This window comes from Aquarana catesbeiana, linkage group LG08 (genome assembly GCF_042186555.1).
Source record: "Aquarana catesbeiana isolate 2022-GZ linkage group LG08, ASM4218655v1, whole genome shotgun sequence".
In the NCBI taxonomy this organism is placed as follows: domain Eukaryota; kingdom Metazoa; phylum Chordata; class Amphibia; order Anura; family Ranidae; genus Aquarana; species Aquarana catesbeiana.
In genome coordinates this window covers 274,774,793-274,799,074 of record NC_133331.1, presented here as the reverse complement: position 1 = coordinate 274,799,074, position 24,282 = coordinate 274,774,793, and the positions used below count along the sequence as shown (strand labels likewise).

General features: G+C 41.0%; 1 protein-coding gene across 7 annotated transcripts in view; it reads left to right on the top strand.

Annotated features, from left to right (window-relative positions):
- LOC141106496 (calcium-binding protein 2-like) overlaps positions 1 to 24,282 on the top strand; it is a 170,250-nt gene that overhangs the window by 78,134 nt on the left and 67,834 nt on the right. For 2 of the 7 annotated variants that reach the window (XM_073597306.1, XM_073597301.1), the window contains exon 1: positions 12,649 to 12,886. The exons of the other annotated variants lie outside the window; for them this stretch is intronic. In XM_073597306.1, the coding sequence (XP_073453407.1) occupies positions 12,845 to 12,886 (42 nt within the window). In that variant the 5' untranslated portion in view covers positions 12,649 to 12,844. Of the gene's footprint in view, positions 1 to 12,648; positions 12,887 to 24,282 lie in introns of those variants that run through there. 7 annotated transcript variants of the gene reach the window in all.

The following is a 24,282-nucleotide window of genomic DNA, read 5'->3' as shown; positions in this document are numbered from 1 at the left end:
CCACCAACTGAAAAAAAGTCAGCACCCACAAGGATGTGCATGGGTTTGTTGCTCAAAGCGTGATGACACTGGAAGGAAAATCAGAAAGGAAACCAGGTTCTATTGTCCTGATTGTGACGTCGGACTTTGTGCAGTCCCATGTTTCAAAATTTACCATACCTGTGATGTTTACTTAAGCAATATGACTAGTAATAATGCACCCTTGTTTAGCCCAAAAAAATTTCAGTGTTTTTGATTTGATTATATTATTGACTAAAATTTATTGAATAAAATGTATGATTATTATATTATTATTTATAGTTATTTATTATATTATAATTTATGATTTTGTGTTTCAAACTTTATCATTACCGGGATGTCTACTAGACTCTGGTTTGGACAGATTTAAGTGAATTATTCCTAAGAATTACAGGCCTACAATATAAAACGCCAAATTTCCATGCAAAATAATTGTACCGCTTTCAGCATCAAAAACCTGACATAATCATACCGCCAGGGAGGTTAATGGTCAGTGAGAAGAATGCTCTGCACACTTGTAGTTAATTTGGAAGAATTACCACTTTACAGATAGCTAAAAAAGATCAAAGGTGTCAGTGGGAACTTATCTGAGAGGAAGACATTGCTCATTTCTCAAGGAACCCCTAGCAACCCCTTAGGAACCTGAGAAACCCTGTTCTTTTCTAACTGCCCTGTAGAAGGAATATGTATGCACTTACCTATTCTCAGGGCACTCTAGTCCATTCACCTGATCAGCTCCCAGTAGCCAGCTTTAGGGAAGAGGAGGGATAGCCAACAACGGATGCCTCATAGTGAGCCTATGGGTGATGTCAGCCCCCAGGATTTTCCTCCGTGGTTGGTGATCTCTACTCTCCCCTGAAGTTGGCTGCTGGGTAAATCACCTGACTAGACTGAAGAGCCCTGAGAATAGGTAAGTATATGCATCTTCCTTTTACAGGGCAATTTGTATACAGTAGGAGTTAGAAGGTGAGTGGGAGCAGTTTTAAGCTTAGTTAGATATACAGTGTGACAGACCTAGCCGGGAGAGAGACTTTTGGAGGGGACTGTATGCTAGCCTCTTGCCGATCGATTGTGGGCCCTGGCATTTGGGGGAACGGTGCTCTTTGTGAGCTGTATGCCTGGGGACCCTTGAGGTGGTATTACTGTGGATTCGGTTCCTGGTCCCCCAGGACACACAGACTCTGGGGACCCTGGATTTGCCATATTGGACTCCTACTGTTAAATACTAATGTCATCAATTCCAGCTACTTGTCTGTTGTCTGCTAAAATGTGTATTGTAAATAAGTCTCTAGTATGGGATCTAAGAGTCATTAGATCCCCATTGTTGTTTGTGTTTAATTAACTCTGCTATTGTAATAATGTTGATTGGATTTTCTGAACTACAAGACAGCCAGTCTGGCCTAAAGGTCATGTCTGAGTCATCTAGGCTGTCTAAAGGGATTAGTTAATTAGCTCATGTTAATTAGGTTAATTAGGTTACAGGTGTATTGTTAGAGTAATATGAGTCGGAGGTAATATATATAATTGGAGCACAAACTGCTACTTTACAGGGGTTTCATGCTAAAAAGTACTTGCCTCCGTTTTAAATAGAGAAACCCATCCATGGGTCAAAAGACTCCAAAGGAAGAAAGTGGGCCTTTCAAGCATTCACAGGCACAAATAGGGCTATCTATGAAAAAACAAAAGGGGTACACAGGTTTGCCAAGATTGTATTTGCTATAATGACTGTGTAATATTCATGGTCTCTGGTATATGCAGGCATACCTAAAGTCCGTCCTGATGGTGTGAGGCTCCCAGAGATCCCAACAATATGGCCTCTGCCACATGGGTCCTTATATACCCCTCCATGCTGCTTCAAACACAACACTATGCATCGCGTCGCAACATGGACGCAAAAGGGGAGGGGCCACGTGACAAGGAGGATGTCCAAGACCTCAAGCTCTGAACTGCGGCAATTGCCAATGAGCAGAGAGGGAATCCAAAGCAGCCACACCCCTGGGGGCAGGATCTGAAAAATGACACCCTCATGCCCAAAGGCTGATGAAATCACAGAGCGTGACACAGCAGGAAATCAGGGCCTCCAAGCAAAATGTGGTCCCTCGGAGCGGGCGCGCATGGGTGCCCCCAAACCCCGAAGGGGGGACCTGGAAACTTATCCCCACAGGGGTGTGGCTGCATTGGATTCCCTCTTTGCTTGTTGGCATTTGCCACAGTTCACGGCACGGCTTGAGGTCTTGAACATCCTCCTTGTCATCCTCCCGTTTTGCGTCCACTTTGCATCATTGCGACGCTGGGAGCCTCACACCATCAAGCTGCTTCCTAAGGTGGCACACTTGTGGGCTCACTCCCAAGCTGGGCTGTGTGCTTCCATTGACACAGAGAGGGCTGTTCGGCCCTGCCCCCTGCTCCCTAATCACAGGATCTAAATGCCATTGGCTCCCTCTGCTATCAATCTGCCCTGTGAGGAGAGAGAGCAGAGAGAGAGACGCACATTGCTGGATCGAGAACAGGCTCAGGTAAGCATGGGTGGGTGGGGTTGGGGGGCAAGTTAAGCTTAATTAACCTTACAGAGTTTGTTGTTTTCACTTCAAATCAAACCTGACCTAAAAGAACTCATTAAATGAGTGTCAAGACATTTTATTAGCAAGTGGTGATGCAAATGCAATGCAACGCTTACTCCCACACAAGCACAATGCATTCATTTATTAGAATGTGCAAGGATGATCACTGCTGAACATAGAAGAATAGTCATGAAAAGGTAACCCCTATGTATACTGTCTTATATTTTACCTCTAATACCCATAACTTTTGACCCATATTGTAGCCCCTTATTATTGCTACTAAAAATGACACCAAAGGTTGGGATAAAACTGGCCATTTACGCCCTCTTTATCAAATATAATAATTAACAGTATAAACCAAACAAAGCATAAACTTTTTGGTTGCCAATCCTTGGAGGCACTACGTATCCAACTCTTTACCTTATATCTGCTTAACCATTTATAGTCCCTGTAGCTTTGCATCCGACTCGGGGGCTAACCACCTTCAGCAGATAACCATAAACTCCCAGTTAACCACGTAACTGGTATTCACCGGGGACCCATACCTCAGATGTGTCCCAAACCTTTAATTCCATCATTTTACTTCCAAATGCCTCCAAAGACCCAACCGCCTTCCCAAGAGAAAATAAAACACAAAAGGAAAACAACAAACACAGAAAACAAACCAACATTATCAATTCCCCATGCAACCAATCTCAAATAATTAAGGCGGGCGGGCGGGAGCTTTTCCTATCCTCGTGTGCTGACAGGAAGTCTGCACCTCTGACCTCCTCTCTGCACTGCCTCCCCCTCACACCGCTCTGACCAATCACCTGTGAGCTCAAGTTAACTTCAGGAAATAATTTAACCCTCACTGGCCCAGCCTACAGGGTCCCATTTCGTGTAGCCCTGCGCTTATTTCTTCTTTTTTCTTTTGCTGCGGGCTTTTCTGACTATTTACACCCTAATCATTCCTTAAGAAATGAATATAGTGTTCACATTTTTATTAAAGTATATGTTAAGCCAAAAATGGAAATCTCACATAAGTTCCTTCAAAGTCACCTTCGATAGTTTAAAATCTGCAGTTTTCTTAGAAATAATTCAGGGTGATCCCATAATGAAGGTCATTATTCAAGGACTTTTTTGATATAGGGTGACAATGTATCTCCCATTTGTGCTACTGTCTTGTCAAGACCAGGATAAGGCAGAGGCATAGGATGCACCTAGGTCGACACCATGCTGCAGAGGGGGAGAAAGGGGCACAGCTGTGCTAGGAGTCTCTTCCACCAGTCTTCTATGGCTCTTCTATGGCTCTTTCTGTATAAGCAGTAGGGTAGCTTTCAATGAGATATCCACCCTCTGTATTAGAAGCTCTGGCAGTGCTGCTAATTAACAGAGCACAGAATGGCCATAAAATGGACAACAAATCCATGATAATTACACTAGGATTTGTCCTGCTCATCCTGAATATTCTGAGGGTTTTAGCTGTCAGAGTGGCAGCTTGGCACCTCTCTGCATTTATTTATGAGCAAAAGCTACTATTGTAGCCTTCATTTGTAAATCGCTTGGAAAAAAAATGTGGAGTTCTATCTTTGTGTCATAGCTGCTCTCAGCAGCTGTTTTAGCTGTAAATGACAATTGCACCTTTTTTCTCCAAAAGTGTAAATGTAAATGTAATAATAATTGTAACAAGCACTTATACAATATTTCAATCTGCAATTAATAGACCATTGGTGCCCAGCACGCAGCCCCCATGTCCTGGGCAGGGACCTCCCCTTGTTGGAACTCTACAAAGTTGCAGTGTGGTTCTAGGGCACTAAAATAGAGACAGTACTGTCAGGCGGAGTGATCTCTGCCCAACAGTACAAACATATTCAGGCCTCATTTGGGAGAGAGGGCGGCACAGAAGTCAGTTATCAGGTAAACAACCACTTCAGCCCCGGACCATTTGGCTGGCCAAAGATCAGAGCACTTTTTGCGATTCGGCACTGTGTTGCTTTAACTGACAATTGCGCGGTCGTGCGACGTAGCTCCCAAACAAAATTGACATCCTTTTTTCCCCACAAATGGAGCTTTCTTTTGGTGGTATTTGGTCACCTCTGCGTTTTTTTTTTTTTGCACTATAAACAAAAAAAGAGCGACAATTTTGTAAAAAACGCAATATTTTTTACTTTTTGCTATAATAACTATCCCCAAAAAATATATAAAAAACATTTTTTTTCCTCAGTTTAGGCCGATACATATTCTTCTACATATTTTTGGTAAAAAAAATTGCAATAAGTGTTTATTGATTGGTTTGCACAAAAGTTATAGCGTCTACAAAATAGGGGATAGTTTTATGGCATTTTTATTAATAATTTTTTTTTTACTAGTAATGGCGGTGATCTGCGATTTTTATCAAGACTGCGACATTATGGCGGACAGATCAGACACTTTTGGCGCTATTTTGGGACCATTCACATTTATACAGTGATCAGTGCAATTAAAAAAGCATTGATTACTGTGTAAATGTGACTGGCAGTGAAGGGGTTAACCAGTAGGGGGCACTGCAGGGTTTAAGTGTGTCCTAGGGATGTTTTCTAACTGTGGGGGGGGGGTGGGCTACGTGTTTCACAACACTGATCACCGCTCCCAATCACAGGGAGCTGTGATCAGTGTCCTGTCACTAGGAAGAATGGGGAAATGCGTGTTTACATCAGCATTTCCCCGTTCTTCCTCTCCGTGAGACGATCGCGGGTATCCCTGCGGATATTGAGTCCGTGGGACCCGCGATCACACTCACGGAGCCTGCGGCGTGCGTACGCCCACAATGCTGCGTCTTAAAGGGCAACGTACAGGTACGTTAATATGCCTGTACGTGCCATTCTGCCGACGTATATCGGCGTGAGTCTGTCGTCAAGGGGTTAAGCAACGAACACCATTGTGGAGAGTTCACAAAAATACTGGCACTGACCACCAATGTGGGTGGGGCGGTTAAATACCACTGCTACTAAGCACCAGTACAGGGTAGGGGGGGACAATAGCACCGCTACTTACCACCAATCAGCCTTGTCCTGATCAGACTTGTCCCAACACCCCCCCACAGCCATTTACTGGGAAGATCAATGTGCTGCCGTTTCTCCACCCCTAGATCTCTAAGCTCCTTATGCAGCTGAGAACAGACAGTATGTGATCACTTGTAAAGAAGGGGAAAAAAAGGTAAAATAATTATAATAAATAATATTTTTTACATGTATACACAAATGTTTTGCCTTTCATTTCTATTTTAACCTCATCAGCTCCGGAAGGTTTATCCCCCCCCCTTCATGAACAGGCCATTTTTTCCATTACTTTAACTGACAATTGCGTGGTCATGCAACGCTGTACACAAATAAAATTGATGTCCTTTTTTTCCCACAAATACAGATTTCTTTGGTGGTATTTGATCAATTATATTATATATCAAATAAGATCTGCGGTTTTTATTTTTTGCACTATAAACAAAAAGACAATTTTGAAAAAAACTATATTTTTTACATACTGCTATAAAACACATCCAATAAAATAATGTAAAAAATCTCATTTCTTCTTCAATTTAGGCCAATATGTATTCTGCTACTTACTTTTGGTAAAAAAAATCCCAATAAGCATATATTGATTGGTTTGCACAAAAGTTATAGCGTCTACAAACTATGGAATATTTTCACGGAATTTTTATTTATTTTTTTTCTTTTACTAGTAATGGCGGTGATCAGCGACTTATAGTGGGGACTGCAATATTGCGGCAGACAAATCAGATACTGAGTAACACTTTTGACACTTTTTTGGGGACCAGTGACACTAATACAGTGATCAGTGCTAAATAATACACACTGTAACTGTACTAATGACACCGGCAGGAAAGGGGTTAGCATCAGGGGCAATCAAAGGGTTAAATGTGTTCCCCAGGAGTGCTTTCTAACTGTGGGGGGGGGGGGGGGGTTCTTGTACTGTAAGAAGACAGAGATCTGTGTTCCTGTTTAGCAGAAGCACAAAATCTCTGTCTTCTCCTGTCACAGAATGGCAATCTGCCTTGTTTACATAGGCAGAACTTTGTTCTGTCTGCCTTGGGAACGATCGGCAGGTACTGCCGGACCCGCTGATTGGCTCCCGCTGTGTCCAATCAAAGCGGGAGACGGTCACCGGCGGCGCACTCCCTAGACCCAGGAAACGAAATCACGTACAAGTACATGATTTCGCACTGAAGGGATGCCCTGTCGCGGTATACAGTGCCTTGAAAAAGTATTCATACCCCTTGCAATTTTCCACATTTTGTCATGTTACAACCAAAAACGAAAAAATTTATATGGGATTTTTTTTTGATAGACCAACACAAAGTGGCACACAATTGTGAAGTGGAAGGAAAGTGATAAATGGTTTTCAAATTTTTTTAAAAATAAATATGTGAAAATAGTGGCGTGCATTTGTATTCAGCCCCCCCGAGTCAATACTTTGTAGAAGCACCTTTTGCTGCAAATACAGCTGCAAGTCTTTTTGGGTATGTCTCTACCAGCTTTGTACATCTAGAGAGTGACATTTTTGCCCATTTTTATTTGAAAAATAGCACAAGCTCTGTCAGATTGGATGGAGAACATCTGTGACCAGCAATTTTCAAGTCTTGCCACAGATTCTCAATTGGATTTAGGTCTGGATTTTGACTGGGCCATTCTAACACATGAATATGCTTTAATCCAAACCATTCCATTGTAGCTCTGGCTGTATGTTTAGGATTGTTGTCCTGTTGGAAGGTGAACCTCCGCCCCAGTCTCAAGTCTTTTGCAGACTCTAATGCCCTGTACACACGGTCGGATTTTGTTCGGACATTCCGACAACAAAATCCTAGAATTTTTTCCGACGGATGTTGGCTCAAACTTGTCTTGCATACACACGGTCACACAAAGTTGTCGGAAAATCCGATCGTTTTAAACGCGGTGACGTAAAACATGTACGTCGGGACTATAAACGGGGCAGTGGCCAATAGCTTTCATCTCTTTATTTATTCTGAGCATGCGTGGCACTTTGTCCGTCGGATTTGTGTACACACGATCGGAATTTCCGACAACGGATTTTGTTGTCGGAAAATTTTATCTCCTGCTCTCCAACTTTGTGTGTTGGAAAATCCGATGGAAAATGTCCGATGGAGCCCACACACGGTCGGAATTTCCGACAACACGCTCCGATCGGACATTTTCCATCGGAAAATCCGACCGTGTGTACGGGGCATAACAGATTTTCCTCTAAGATTGCCCTGTATTTGGCTCCATCCATCCTCCCATAAACTCTGACCAGCTTTCCTGTCCCTGCTGGAGAAAGCATCCCCACAGTATGATGCTGCCACCACCATGTTTCACGGTGGGGATGGTGTGTTCAGGGTGATGTGCAGTGTTAGTTTTCCAACACATAGCGTTTTGCTTTTTAAGCCAAAAAGTTATATTTTGGTCTCATCTGACCAGAGCACCTTCTTCCACATGTTTGCTGTGTCCTCCATATAGCTTCTCGCAAACTGCAAATGGGACTTCTTATGGCTTTCTTTCAACAATAGCTTTCTTCTTGCAACTCTTCTATAAAGGCCAGATTTGTGGAGTGCATGACTAATGGTTGTCCTGTGGACGGCCATGTCTTGGTAGGTTTGCAGTTGTGCCATAAAAAAAAAAATAAATAAATAACATTGATAAAAATAACTTACCTTTTTTTTTAATAAGTCATTCTGTTTTAACCTAACCTAACTTTAAATTTCTGTTATTTTGGTCTGTTAAATAAACTACTGAAATCTTGCCAGAAAGGTTGTATGCTGATAACTTCTTGTTCTCTGCCTGTGCTGACCGGTATTTATTACATTGCTCTCAGCTATCTCTGACTACTACAGACCCATGTCTCTCTATATTATGGAGAGAATAGAGGGGCAGGGTTTTTTGACAATATCTTGTTTGTGCTGTTCTGATACAGAAGAATGAGTGAGCATTGCCACCCCAAGCCAAGAAAGCTTTAAACATTGCAAATTAATGCAGCCACCAAATCAAAAGGACTGGTAAGCTGCAATATATTGTATTATTGTTTTTTGGTCTTTAACCATTTGTCACACTTTATTAGCCCTAATTCAATTTTTAGGCCTCTTGCACACATACACCTAAAAATGCCTAGTTTTTAGGCATTAAGGCATTTTTTCAGACAGATTTTCCTGATCTCAATGCAGCCCATCGCTTTTAATGGGTCTGAGCATACATGTGCATAAACGTGTGTTGCATATAGATCATTAAAAAAAAATTGGCATTGCTGGCGGGTATTGTTTTTTATTTTTTTTTTATTTTTATTGTCATACAAAAATTATTATTGATTAATTATTAATTAATAAAATAATAAAAAGGCATTACTTTTTAAATTGCTTATACAAAATTGAAAAAAAAATGACTTTGTTTTCTTTGAAAATATCTTTGTCATGTGCTAGAAACATTTTTTATGTGTAAAAATAAACCCGGCTAATTGTGAAAAAAAAATAGCACTATATATACAGTATGTTTTAACATATGTTATTTTAAAATTATCATGGGTCACATTGGAAAAAAATCTATACCCTGTGTTGGTTCAGCCACCATTCAGATGTGCAAGCTTTGTGCATCATAGTTTCAAAGGGGGGTGGGCGCACGCTGGCATCTGGAGAGTACAAGTAGCCGTTCTAATATACATCATGCACCAGGAAACCTGCATTGAGAAATGCCACGGAGCCATCACTGGAGTGCATGCTTGTCAACATAAAGTGACTGAAAAGAGGCTTCAGGGGATCAGCAACACTGAGATGCAACAGAGAATGAAAAAGGTGAAAACAACCCATAAGACTAAACAGTGCCTTACCGTAAAAAGAGAACTTGGCAAGGAGGTTTTTGTTGCAAAAACTGGGCAGCAAGGTGACAAAGCAAGCATTTCATGAGGCAGCCTACTTAAGACTGTTTCACACAGCGGACTGATTGTGTCCATTGTCCTCTATGGAGTGCCGGGGGGGTAAATGGACATGTGTCTGTTTACAGCTGCCAACATTCATTCCAATCCTATCCGCTAAGAACAGATAGATGGGGATCTGTTCCCTGTTTGTCTTTTGGATCAGATGGCCATTGGGTGTAAACGGACAGGCGATCTGTTTACATCCGACCACCCATAGAGGAGAGCGGGCTGTGTCTGTTCTGCATAAGCAGAGCGAACACGGGCAAGCCATCTGCCTGCTCAGCAGGGATCAGCGGACAGATTCCCCTCTGAGCAGGTGGACTCCTGGCAGAGCCTGCCCCATGTGGAGTGGACTTAATGGACAGTTGTGTTTCAGGTTAAGTAAAACTGTGAAAAGAACTAAGAGCTGGCCTTCCTTTTTTTAAGCCTCCAGGCTAGGTTCCTATTAAAAATATATTGACTACTTGGACTCCACTTGCAATGGATCAGTGAAGAGCTATCCAGCTCTCACATTTTATAGGATCCTTGCTTAAACCTGCACTCTTCTCTCAGAAGCTCCACTCTTTTTTGAGGAGCTCCGCTTGAGTGAGGGTCTGATCCAGGGGTCCCTCTCTACTTCTTATAAAGCTCTATTAGACTTACATGCCGTCTTGGACCTATCTTGGATCTGCATGTCACCTTCACTGAACCACAGAAGGAATGCATACTTTTCTTTGCGCAGAAGTCTTCCCTCTGTAGTGAGTATCAAGAAACCACCTACAAAATGATCACGCGCTGGTACAGGACTACATCGGTTCTGGCAAATTATTTAGTGGAGGGGGATTATGGTGTGGGGTTGTTTTTTCAGGGGTTGGGCTTGGCCCCTTAGTTCCAGTGAAGGGAACTCTTAAGGCGTCATCGTACCAAGACATTTTGGAAAATGTCATGCTCCCAACTTTGTGGGAACAAGTTGGGGATGGACCCTTCCTGTTCCAACATGATTGCGCACCAGTGCACAAAGCAAGGTCCATAAATACATGGATGAGCGAGTTTGGGGTGGAGAAACTTGACTGGCCTGCACAGTCCTGACCTCAACCCGATATAACACCTTTAGGATGAATTAGACCAGAGACTGCAAGCCAGGCCTTATTGTTCAACATCAGTGGGGCGCACCAGCCATGTGCATTATCTTTTTGTAAAAGTATTTATTAAATAACATAGTAAAGGAAATTACTCACAAACGGTAGTGGAACAAGGTGCAATGTGAAGACTGCACTGACTAGCAGCAAGCGGTTCTATGATGAGCAAAACCTTCCAATGATCGTGGAGCACACAAGCATCACTACCAACTGACGCATTTCGAAGGGAACATCCCTTCTTCATCAGAGCTCAGCAGTCTGAGTTGTGAGTAATTTCCTTTACTATTTTATTTAATAAATACTTTTACAAAAAGATAATGCACATGGCTGGTGCGCCCCTCTTTTCTTTTTATCTTGTTGTTTATTAGGATTCCCCATCCTTGAGGGCAGCAAGGTGTCGTTGTATCATCTGTCTGGCCATCCACTTGTGCACAGGAGTTATTTCTTTTTATGCTGTCCAACATCAGTGCTTGACCTCACAAATGTGCTTCTGGAATAATGGTCAAAAATTCCCATAGACACACTCCTAAACATTGTGGATAGCCTTTCTAGAAGAGTTGAAGCTGTTATAGCTGCAAGGGGTGTGCCAACTCAACATTGAATTTACAGACTAATGCCCCGTACACATGACATTTTCCATCGGATTTTCCGACACACAAAGTTGGAGAGCAGGAGATAAAATTTTCCGACAACAAAATCCGTTGTCGGAAATTCCTATCGTGTGTACACAAATCCGACGGACAAAGTGCCACGCATGCTCAGAATAAATAAAGAGATGAAAGCTATTGGCCACTGCCCCGTTTATAGTCCCGACGTACGTGTTTTACGTCACCGCGTATAGAGCGATCGGATTTTCCGACAACTTTGTGTGACCGTGTGTATGCAAGACAAGTTTGAGCCAACATCCGTCGGAAAAAATCCTAGGATTTTGTTGTCGGAATGTCCGAACAAAGGCCGACCGTGTGTACAGGGCATAAGACTGGAATGCCATTAATGTTCATGTGTGTGTAAAGGCACGCGTCCCAATACTTTTGACGATATAGTGTATCTGATGCATACCACTACATAAAAAAAAAAAAAGAACTGAGAGGACCTTTATATATATATATATATATATATATATATATATATATATATATATATATATATATATATATATATATGGTGTGGGAGTTAGGTCGCAATTAACTAGGTCCATAGCTGACAATTTTGATCTTCAAGTTATATGTAATATGTAATCCTTTATTATGTCTTCTTACGGTCATTGAGGACGAAACAATAAACAAGGTTATTAAGAAATGCATGAGGATTTTTTTTTCTTTTTATGTCAGGAAATTAATAGCGCTACAATAGATATTATACTGACACTTTTGGTATAGGAAAAAAATTAAAAACTGTTTGGTTACACAGTATATCAATAGTAGCCATATACAGATTGGAAATCTCTGATTAGTTGATTGAAAAAAAGTTTCAATGTACACTGTAAATCCTAAATTTTGTATTATTGAATACTTTGATACTTTTTCTGTACAATCTTTGCTTTATTTAGGCTCTTGTATTTCTTTGTAATGTACAAGAAAGGGAGGCCTGATCTGACCGATTGAAAATTTTTGCATTTGTCTATATTTAGTCTTTAATATCCCTTGGCCTTGTACACTCAGTATTTGAGGCTTATCCATTAGGACACTGCAAGTAGAAAGAAATGCATAAAGTAAAGCGGCACACAGCAAGCGGTCACATTTTTATTTTTTGTGTTCAGATGAGTGAAATATAAATCACTGGATGTGAGTTCCTGCAAATTTATTTTTGCCATATACCAAGCCTAAATTTTTACCAACCTCCCTTTTGCCCTTGCATGTGTTATAACTGTGTTCCCACTTTCTTTTATGTGATTCCATCTTAGTATCCCTCTCTTTCACTCTATCCAACTGTCCTCTCACAGGGCTTGTGCTCTCATTGAAATCTTTAATCCCTAGCAGCAGGTCTACCCCCCCCCCCCCCTCCATAACTCAGCAGAGAGCTAGAAATACACAGCCTGATACATCCACATACATATATCATCACACTCAGAAGCATCTGTACCACAATACATCAACAGGCATTTCTGTACTCCTTAGAGGCAACTTTTTTACACTATATACATGCATTCATGGCTTGAAACACAGTCAGAACACCTAGAGCAGGCAATGCAACCAACCAGCTCACAGACGAGCGATGGGAAATTGCACTAAATCTCAGCGAAAGAAGACAAATAAGGTATGACAGGAGGGCGGTGGGGGGGGGTTTGGGTGTAAACAGTTATTTGGATTTACTCTATATGTATATCATTTTGTACAGAACAATGATATGCAGTAACCCATAGCAAACACATACCTCCCAACCTTCTATAATTAAAAAGGGCGCATCAACAATGAAATATCCCATAGCCAAATTTAGTTGAACAAAGGTGTAAATTTAGACAAGATCCAACTCCCATAAGATCTTTGGATTCAGATGCCAGCTTTCTACAAGCTTAGGTTGGCAGGGTAATGAAAGCTTATTTCTGATTGGTTGCTAGGAGTTATATATCACCTCTGATGCGTGCTGATTGTGGGAATGACTTCCATTAAGCCATGGGTTACTGAATGTCATCAACAGTCTCTTGTAATCAAAGGGTCTGAAAGAAGAATTGTCTGTGTTGCCTCCAAATATGCCTATCACGGTATTAAGGACAACACAGACAGGTTATTTAGACATTTTGATAAATGTAACTACATTTTCTAAGATTAGCAATGTTTAGTAACCCAATGTAAATTAGAAGTGAGTAGTCAGAATTTCACAGATCAAAATTTAGTCCAGATCCTTAGTGCTTGCTGACACCTGGATCTGCAGGGTGATCTTATTGGGGATGCAACACAAATTTTTAAGGCCACAAGGCTTTGTTCCTGGGATAAGCAGCTCCACACAGAGAATGCTCTAAAATGTACTAAAGAATCTTGTCATTTGATGATGTTGTCTCATGTTGTGTACTGATGTAATGAACTTATATTTAAAGAATGAGATGTGGCCTGCAGTTGTCAAATTGCACTAAGCAGAGACATCACCAGGTGATACTCTGCCATCTGATCCATGCCAGGTCAACCTGAGATCGGAAATGCATGATATTAGCCTTTCTTCTTCAACACTACTTAAAAAAACAACAGGGTTTTAAAAGTCTAATTTACCTTAATGACCAAAAGAAATCTTGATTAGCTCTCTATTTAGACCAACTCTGAGGGCTTATACATAAGGGCATCGATGTATGTTGTTTGAGCTTGGACAAAGCTCAAAGAAGGCTTGTGTTATTATTTTTAAAGTAAAAGTCTTACATCCCTATGTTTGAGCCTTAACAGTGATGCTTTAAATTTGGAGCACTTATGACCCATTCCTCAGGAGAACATCAAACCAACTAATGTGCACTACCCATAGTGTTAGGTAAAAATCCTAGCAGGATCTGGAGCTTGGGGGGCTCATTTAGGGATGAATAGCTAACCAACTAATTGTAATTGTTGGGTAGATGTACACTATGCCACATAAGGCAAGTCGAATGTGCATATTGCACAATTTAAAACCATTTTAACTAACTTTCACCAAATGATCAGAGATATAAAGACAACATACCATCAACAGTTTCAATTATTTTAATTGGTGATCAAAAGCCTGTAGACAGTGGATACAATTATTTGAGAATTGCCATGAATTTGGTCATTATAAGGATAGCCATAATGAGGATGGTGTTTTTGTATAAGATACAATGGACAACAATGACAATTATAATGTTCAAAATCAACTTCGAAGAATGAGTCAAATGGGACATAGAAGTTCAATTCCTTTTTCTTTTTGTTAAAAGTCATTCTTAGCAGATGATAATTTTCTACAAACGTTATTAATACTGATAACTGTTCAGAATACTGCTAAATTAAAAGCTAAATGATATCTGATAGTATTTGGTGCACAAATGATTAAAAACAACAACCAATCACCCTAAAATCACATAAAATCATCACTAAATATGTCATTGTTCTTTTTGCATGCTGTTATTCAGATCATAAAAAATAGCAAATAGTCTGAAAAATGTCAAATGTATAGAAACACTGCAGGGGGTATGTTCTGAGTGTTTGCTATGGATTACTTCACACTACTGCTTTGTTATTAAGGAGTGTTGGGTAGGTTACCAACATAATAAAATGGAGTGCAGTTAGGGTTTCCATTTTGAAGAGCTGCTATTCCTCAGCAGCAGTGCTAGGTACTACAATTCCCAGCAGGGTATGTGACCATAGGTTGGGGCTTTTTTCTTACCCCAGGGATGCTAGGGTTTATTTCTAACTGTAAGCTGGGGTTTATTTCTTACCCCAGAAATGCTGGGGCTTATTTTTTAACCTCAAAGGAAAAAATTTTGTTGCCCATAGCAAACGTTTAGGAGTAAACTTACATTTTAAAATAACTAATGCCCAACCTACTATAAGATGGAACTTAATAATTTATTACCAAAGCAACTAATGCATTTTCTACTTTCATATGAAAAAGAAGGAATAGGATTGGCTGCCATAAGCATAACCCATTTCCTCTTCTCTTTGCTCCAGACATTAAAACTCTGCCCCTTGTGTAAACGCACTGAGCTTCAAAGAGATCAGTGGGTTTATTCAATAAATCAAATAGGGGAGGATAGTCTCTCACAGATAAAGTGGCAAGTTTAGAAATAGGATTACCCAAACCTGCTAGACGACCAGATGTTACGAGGATTACAAAAAGTATTGCACAAAAAAAACAAAAAAAAAACACAAAAGAGCAGGTGACAGTAAAACGAAAGCGGAGAATTTTTATACTGATAATAAGATATCTGTGTGGATGCTTGAGCTGACTTATGAAAGCTTGAGACTATCCCTGCTCCTGAAAAGATTCCTGGGACAAAAAAGGTTAAAAAAAGCCTGAAATTTTGTCTTTCAAACTGAAAACTACAAATCTAAACAATAAAAAAATGGATTTACAACTAAAGCTCCACGTGCTTGCATGTTTTCTTGGAGAGCTCTGAAGCCTGGGATGTGCTTTTGCGCAAATTTAGACCAGAGCTTGGAAATGTAGGGTATAAAAGGCTCAACACAACCTACCACCAAATCCAACTGATACCGTGAACTGATCAAAACTGATATAGGTAGGTTATCTTGATCCATACCACTATTGACTGCAAATTCAGAAGGTGCAAGCCAGAGAGAACAAGCTCTGTGCTTGGAATTTGCATTACATTCTTTGCACTCTGGCACCAAAACTGGCCATAGAGCAGTAGGATCTTGTTCAAACGTTTGGATGGAAATTCTGGAAGATCGTTCATCCCAGCATTCTCTCACCATCATTGAGTCAACAAATTTTCCTTGAAAGCTCTTAAAATTGAATCCAGATCTGCTATTTGAATAGAATCCCAGATATATTAAACATGTTTCACTACATTAGGTCCAAATTTTCCAGAATGAAAACTACATTCATAGTTTCAGACTGCTCCTTCAAATTTTCTTGTACCTACATTAAAAACAGCTATGCAAAAATAAAATTAATATTCTGAAAACAAAGACTTTCGACCAGAATTCTAATGGCATATGGCCAGCTTAAGCCTAGGCCTACATTAGCGGCTGAAGCTAATTTCATAAAAAATCAAATAAAATTGTAAAAAAATCTGCAAAATAAATACTTACCTCTCCTGCATCCATGCTGCCTATGCTTTCTTGAAGAGATACATCAGGCAAAGGGGTTGATTTACTAAAGGCAAATACACTGCCCATTTTGCAAAGTGCAGTTGCACACTGTAAGTGCAATCGTTCCAGAGCTTAGTAAATGGGGGAAAGCTCTGCTGAATTCCATCATCCAATCATGTGCAAGCAAAAATGCTCTTTTTTTTTTTTCCCTTGCATGTGATTGGCTATTCTTTGCAAAGTGAAGCTTTAGCTCATTTACTAAGATCTGGAGCAACTGCACTTGCAAAGTGCACAGTGTTTTTAACTTTAGTGAATCAACCCTATCTTAAACATGTTCACACAGGGGGAGGCAAGGAGAACGAACATAGCATAGTATAGGAAGTCTGAGAATAGTAGCAAAAGCTTGCATTTAAGAGATGAAACAAAAGGAAGAGTATATATTTATATATATATATATATATATGTATATATATATGTATATGTATGTGTGTGTGTGTGTGTGTGTGTGTGTGTGTATATATATATATATATATATATATATATATATATATATATATATATATATATGGAAAGTATATTTTACCTTCAAACATGTTGCACTTATTTTATTTTATTATAAAAATGTGAGCTTAGTGTCACTTTAACTGCTTGTTGGCAGTGACCTAATTTGAAATCAATGTGTGGCAATGACATAAATGTCATCAAGCAGGTACAGTGCATCCGAAAAGTATTCACAGCGCTTCACTTTTTCCACATTTTGTTATCTTACAGCCTTATTATTCCAAAATGGATTCAATCCATTATTTTCCTTAAAATTCTACAAAAAATACCCCATAATGACAACGTGAAAGAAGTTTGTTTGAAATCTTTGCAAATGTATTAAAAATGAAAAACAAAAAAAAATCACATGCACATAAGTATTTACAGCCTTTGCTCAATACTTTGTTGAAACACCGTTGTCACCAATTACAGCCTCAAGTCTTTTTGAGTATGATGCTACAAACTTGGCACACCTATTTTTGGGCAGTTTCTCTCATTCTCCTTTACAGGACCTCTCAAGCTCCATCAGGTTGGATGGGGAGCATCGGTGCTCCGCCATTCTCAGATCTCTCCAGAGGTGTTCATTCGGGTTCAAGTCTGGGCTCTGGCTGGGCCACTCAAGGACATTTACAGAGTTGTCCCATAGCCACTCCTTTGTTATCTTGGCTGTGTGCTTAGGGTCATTGACGAAGACAAACCTTCACCCCAGTTAGAGGTCCAGAGCGCTTTGGAGCAGGTTTTCATAAAGGATGTCTCTGTACATTGCTGCATTCATCTTTCCCTCAATCCTGACTAGTCTCCCAGTTCCTGTTGCTGAAAAACATCCCCACAGCATGATGCTGCCACCACCATGCTTCACTGTAGAGATGGTATTAGCCAGGTGATGAGGAGTGCCTGGTTTCCTCCAGACATGACGCTTGCCATTCAGGCCAAAGAGTTCAATCTTTGTTTCATCAGACCAGAGAATTCTTTTTCTCACGGTCTGAGAGTCCTTCAGGTGCCTTTTGGCAATCTCCAAGCGGGCCATATACCGAGGAGTGGCTTCCATCTGGCCACTCTACCATACAGGTCTGATTGGTGGAGTGCTGCAGAGATGGTTGTTCTTCTGGAAGGTTCTCCTCGCTCCACAGAGAAATGCTGGAGCTCTGTCAGAGTGATCATCGGGTTCTTGGTCACCTCCCTGACTTTGGCTCTTCTGCCCCGATCTCTCAGTTTGGCCGGGCGGCCCGCTCTAGGAAGAGTCCTGGTGGTTCCAAACTTCTTCCATTTACGGATGATGGAGGCCACTGTACCCATTGGGACCTTCAATGCTGCAGAAATGTTTCTGTACCCTTCCCCAGATCTGTGCCTCGATACAATCCTCTCTCGGAGGTCTACAGGCAATTCCTTGGACTTCATGGCTTAATTTGTGCTCTGACATGCACTGTTAACTGTGGGACCTTGTACAGATAGGTGTGTGCCTTTCCAAATCATGCCCAATCAACTGAATTTACCACAGGTGGACTCCAATCAAGTTGTAAAAACATTTCAAGAATGATCAGTGGAAACAGGATGCACCTGAGCTAAATTTTGAGTGTCATGGCAAAGGCTGTGAATACTTATGTACATGTGATTTTTTTCGTTTTTTATTTTTAATAAATTTACAAAGATTTCAAACAAACTTCTTTTACATTGTCATTATGGGGTATTGTTTGTAGAATTTTGAGGAAAATGATGAATTGAATCCATTTTGGAATAAGGCTGTAATATAACAAAATGTGGAAAAAATGAAGCGCTGTGAATACTTTCTGGATGCACTGTATATCTCTTAGATTTTGGTGTTCCAGTTGGAGAATTTTTTCCCTAAACTCTTGCTCTGGTGACAACACTATAATGTTGGATTTACCTTCACTTTCTGTGTCTGTGACAGTGGTCACCAGGACAAATATAAAAGGTGAATCTCCCCAGCACAGACAGCAGTAAAAACCTGACAGAAGGTCTAATCCAGGGGTCAGCAACCTTTTTTCACTTAAGGGCTGGACTCAATTTATGTGAATGCATGGAGGGCCGCATTCACCTGATAATAAATGAAGATAACATTACACAGCCCCCGCACCTCTGGCCCCCTTTACATTACACAGCCCCCGCACCTCTGGGCCCCTTTATATTACACAGCCACCGTACCTCTGGACCCCTTTACATTACACAGCCCCCCCCCGCACATCACACAGCCCCCCTACCCAGCCCCCCCCCTGCATATTACACAGCCCCCCCAGCTGTGTAGGCACGGAGGGATGGGGCGCTTTACATTTTTTAAATTATTATTTATTTTAATTTTTTCTTTTTATTTACACTGTACCTTTGAAAAAAATTCTGATCACTTTTATTGCTGTGAGAAGGAATGTAAACATCCCTTGTGACAGTAATAGGCAGTGACAAGTACTCTTTATGGAGGGATCCCTCCTTTGCACTTAAAAGCATTCAAAAAGCCAAGTTTGGCTGTTTTGAATACTGATTTTTTTTTAAATTTGGCACCTTTAAGACTTCTGTAAACTCTGTCTTCTCTTACTAGATCCGAGACCTGATCAAAGCCACTTCCAGCTTTGTGCGGGTCTCCGGCTAGCCGGCGGACGTGCTGGCTGCTTGCTCGGGCCTGGGAGGGGGGGACATCCCCTCCGGCTGCTTGGGTTAACAAGAAACTGCCTAGTCTAAAAAACAGTGCCGGGTTCACCCGGTACAACCCCTTCAAGCCATTTGCCTATGGTCGGTGTGAAGGGGTTAAAATGTCTGCGAGCCGGGTGCACAAATTCATCACGTGTACTAATGGGCCGGATATTTAGCGGCGGCGGGCCGTAAGTTGCCGACCCCTGGTTTAATCCTTCCCCACTCTGTCCTAACTAAAAAAAATGCTGTTTCATACTTTGCTTGTGTAGCCATAGCCGAAACCTGCATACAGCCAATTGAATGTGCCTACTGTGTATTCCAAATTGCAGTTTACGAGTATTGATTACACCATATGTTGGGCTTAAACCTGAGTTCCAGGCGTTTCTGTGTTTATTAAAAGTCAGCAGCTACAAAAAATGTAGCTGCTGACATATAAGAAACACACACTCACCTGATCCATGGTCCAGCAATGCGACTACCCGAAGCCTCGGTTCTCTCCGCCACCTCTCCCCGGCGCGGGCATCCCTACTGTGGGCACCCGGTTGTGACAGCTTGTGGCTTCACAGCCGGGTGTGCACTGCGCATGCGCAAGTTGCGCTACGCCTCCTGAATCTTTTGGGACCTGTGACATGTCCCAGAAGATTGCAGGGAGGAAGGGGCCACCTAGGCGGCGAGAGCGGAAGTGGGAGCTGGGTACCTGTCAAAACTAGGTACCCCCCCAAAAAAAATGACATGCCAAATGTGGAACGTCAGTAGGTCAGGAGTCCTTAAAGCGAAAGTTCCACTTTTGGGTGGAACTCTGCTTTAAATCTGAATTTAAACATTTGAAGCTTTGCTTTACAAGGTGATATCTTGAGACTGAAGAGTGTGTGAACAGTGTTCTAACAATAATCTGTATTTCTGGAGTACAAAGTTAAAAATGAATCAATTATTCTTATTACTTACTGTATGCAATTAATATGTGTAATGATAGTATTTAGTATATTAAAGCGGAACTAAATTCGATTTAACGATTTAAAAAAAACGCTACATTTAAGGCATGCCGTGAATGATAACGCTCACAGTTGCTTGTGCTCCTAACCAAACTGCCAAATTATCAAATGGCTGGTGTCACCATGGCAGTTGCAGATCAAAGAGAGGATAAGATGACAGCTTCTTTGGCTAAAAGGAATATGGGGGTTTAGTGCTGCTTTAAAGGGTAATTCCACTTTTGTGGGGGAAAAAAATAGCAAATAAAAAAAATAATAATATAGCATATACAATTGCTACATAGGTCATATTGTAATTGAATGTTATTAGAAATAACCTTTCCTTTTCAATCTGCTTCACTGTAATTTTCTGTAAATGCAATGCAATATGGCTACCTGGAGGTATTTGTTCTGTACACAGAATGTGTACAGAATCCCCCCCCAAAGAAACATAATTTCCTGCTTGTGTGATTGGCTCACTGATTTTCCCAGAAGTCTGCACTAAGATACAAGTCAGATTTCAGGCATCCCCTGCAACAAAAATGTCATTTTTGGTGAGATACTCCCAGTAGGAAATTACATCTAAAGTCATGTAGACTCTGTAGTTTTCCTCATTAGAGCCCTACAGGTGCAGCAGCTGATTAATAATTATGAAACTACTCCTATTAGATTCACTTACCACATGGACACAGACAAACACACAGGGATGTATTCAGAATAACAAAGGGTGGGACTCTGCAACAAAGTTTGTTAATCCTTTCAATGTACATTAACCGGTTCCCGACCGGCTCACGTCTATATATGGGGGCAGAATGGCTCCCCTGCGCGAAACCCCATACAAGTACGGGGTTCCTTTAAGAGCCGCCAGAGGGCACACGCCCGAACGCGTGCACAAGCGCCAGCACAGGGATTTGCCATTTGTAAACACACAAATCCCTGTGCTGTCAGAGCAGAGGCGACATGTTGTTTGTTCCTACTATGTAGGAACAGCGAAATGTTTCCTTTCCTACTCAGTCCTATCCCCATACAGTTAGAAAAAGCTGAGGAAACACACAATTAACCCCTTGATCGCCCCCTAGTGTTAACCCCTTCCCTGCCAGTGTCATTTACACAGTAATCAGTACATTTTTATGGCACTGATCGCTGTATAAATGTCAATGGTCCCACAAATGTGTCAAAAGTATCCGATCTGTCTGTCGCAATGTGGCAATACCACTAAAAGTCGCAGATCACCGCCATTACTAATAAAAAAAAAAAAAAATGCCTTAAAGATGGTAGAAATCTTTCCCATAGTTTGTAGACGCGATAACTTTTGCGCAAACCAATCAATATACGCTTATTGTGATTTTTTTTTTTTTACCAAAAATATGTAGAAGAATATATTGGCCTAAACTGATGAAGAAATTCGTTTTTTTTTCTTTTAATATGGGGGATATTTATTATAGCAAAAAGTAAAAAATATTGTTTTTGTTTTCAAAATCGACGCTCTTTTTTTGTTTATAGCGCAAAAAATTAAGACTGCAGAGGTGATCAAATACCACCAAAAGAAAACTATACTTGTGGGAAAAAAGACGCAAATTTAGTTTGGGTACAGCGTTGAACGACCGCACAATTGTCAGTTAAAGCGGCTCAGTGCCAAATTGTAAAAAGTGCTCTGGTCAGGAAGGGGGTAAAATCTTCCAGGGCTGAAACGGTTAAACACCCAGAGGGGAATGTTTTTTCTCAACAATAGTGGAGTTACTATTTATCTGTTTTTTTTTCCATGTGCTTTATTTTATATTTTTCTCGACCTTTATCCATATTTATTTGCAGATCAAGCTGTTTAGCCAAAGTGACAATGACAGGCTTGGGACAAACTAGAACACTGCCAGGAATGTTTACAGTGGTCACCTTTTAGGCTGGCTTCACCCAATGCACTTCTGTTTTCATGCATTTTTTATGTTACATAGTTAGGTTGAAAAGAGACGTAAGTCTATCTGGTTTAACTAATAGAAAAAATAAACAAATAGAAAACCTCTATATGCACAATTCTATACCCACAGTTGATAGGAAGAAAAAAAAACTCTATAAAGCGTAATCCAATTTGCTCCAGCAGGGGAGAAAAATGTCTTCCTGATCCCCCAAGATCAACAATTTTTGGTTTTTACATATAAATTTTAGTATACAGTTATATTTTGCATATATTTTTTTGCATTTTGGAAAGAACAACACTCTTTTTTAACAACAATCTACTGAGCTGGCCTAGTTCTTGTGTTTTAACAAGCATTTTCATGCATGTAGACATGTTTTCTTAAATGACGTGCTCAGCACCCAGGGGGGTGTGAGAAGAGCTTTCCAGTTTCCAAATGTAGCTAGGCCAAGAGCACATGATGTGTTGTTGGGGACAATCGTAGTAACCATAGTTACATAGTTTGTCATTTTGAAAAGAGACACAAGTCCATCAGGCATTTACAACCATGCCTTTACAGGGCATAACAATGCATGTATCCAGCAGTTTCAAGTACTCCAATGACTTTCATGGGCCCCTTGATGTACATTGATGGATAAAAAGGTGCACTTGAACTATTAGCCATGATTTGCTGCAACATATATGTTTGAGCCAGACTCCTTGCAAACAATGGGATGCCAAGTAACATGTTTTGATACGTCATGCAAGGCCTTATTCAGGTGGTTTAAAAGCCAAGTATGGGAGGGGGGATTTAGAATTATACTTACCTAGGTGGATGCAGCATGGCTCCGATGCTGCATCTGTCCTCCGGTGTCTCTAACACAAAGAACCGAGCGATCCAATACCGCCAATTGCTCAGTTCTCACAGCTCCGTGAGCAGAGAGCTGGTGACTGTCAGTCAGAGCTTACTGGAGTGCTGGGCTGTGGAGGGGGTGGAAGCGGACGGGTCAGGCTCTAAGTAGCTCACTGAGAAGCTGAGCCAGGTTCCAGTCCAGGAATCTGGGCAGATCCCTACTCTATGGTCCTGATGACGGCCGAGCCTGGACTGACCCTGTGCTGTCAGCAGAGAGCGGACTTCAGTCCACTGGAGAAGTACAGCCAAATGAGCTTTGGCTGTACTTCCCCTTTTCAACCACTTCCAATCTACAACCTGTTTATTAATATTCCCCAGCATTATGTTGTATGTTGCCCCTCTTTCACAGCCAACAACCAGCAAAATGTAGCCCCTAAAGAGGGCCATGGGGCAGAGTCTAGGGAACCACCCCATGTTCACCAGGAACCACCTCAATAAATGATGAGCTTTATTGCACTTTGCTCCCAGGATGTAACCCTTGGACTGGCAATAGCTGACAGCTGGTAAAAAGAATCTGATCATAAAAAACAGTCAGAAGTCGGGGTAGGCAGCAAGAATTTTGTTCAGGGGCAAGTAGCATTCAAAGGCATTTAAAAACTGGATGGGGGAAAGTCTCAGGAATAGGCGCTTAGAAACAGAGGTTCAGGAAGAGGTTTTTGTTTAGGCATCTTGCTGGAGCTGAGCACTTCCTTATAAAGCATTTAAACTGTATTTACACTTTTGAAACCAAATTGGGATAACACCTACTTTATAACAGTTACACGTTCCAATTCACAAAGCATCTGCTGAGCCCGAAGCAGGGATCTACTAAACCGGGGGTACTACTAGGCTGAGAAACGTCTGAATGGGAGATCTACTGAGCCAGGAAACTGATGATCTGGAGATCTGCTGAGCAGAGGTGCTAATAGACCAGGAAACTATGGTATTACAGAGACACCAAAAGAGACCAAAATTAAAAAAAAAAAAACACCAGCTGCCACACCAACACCTAACAA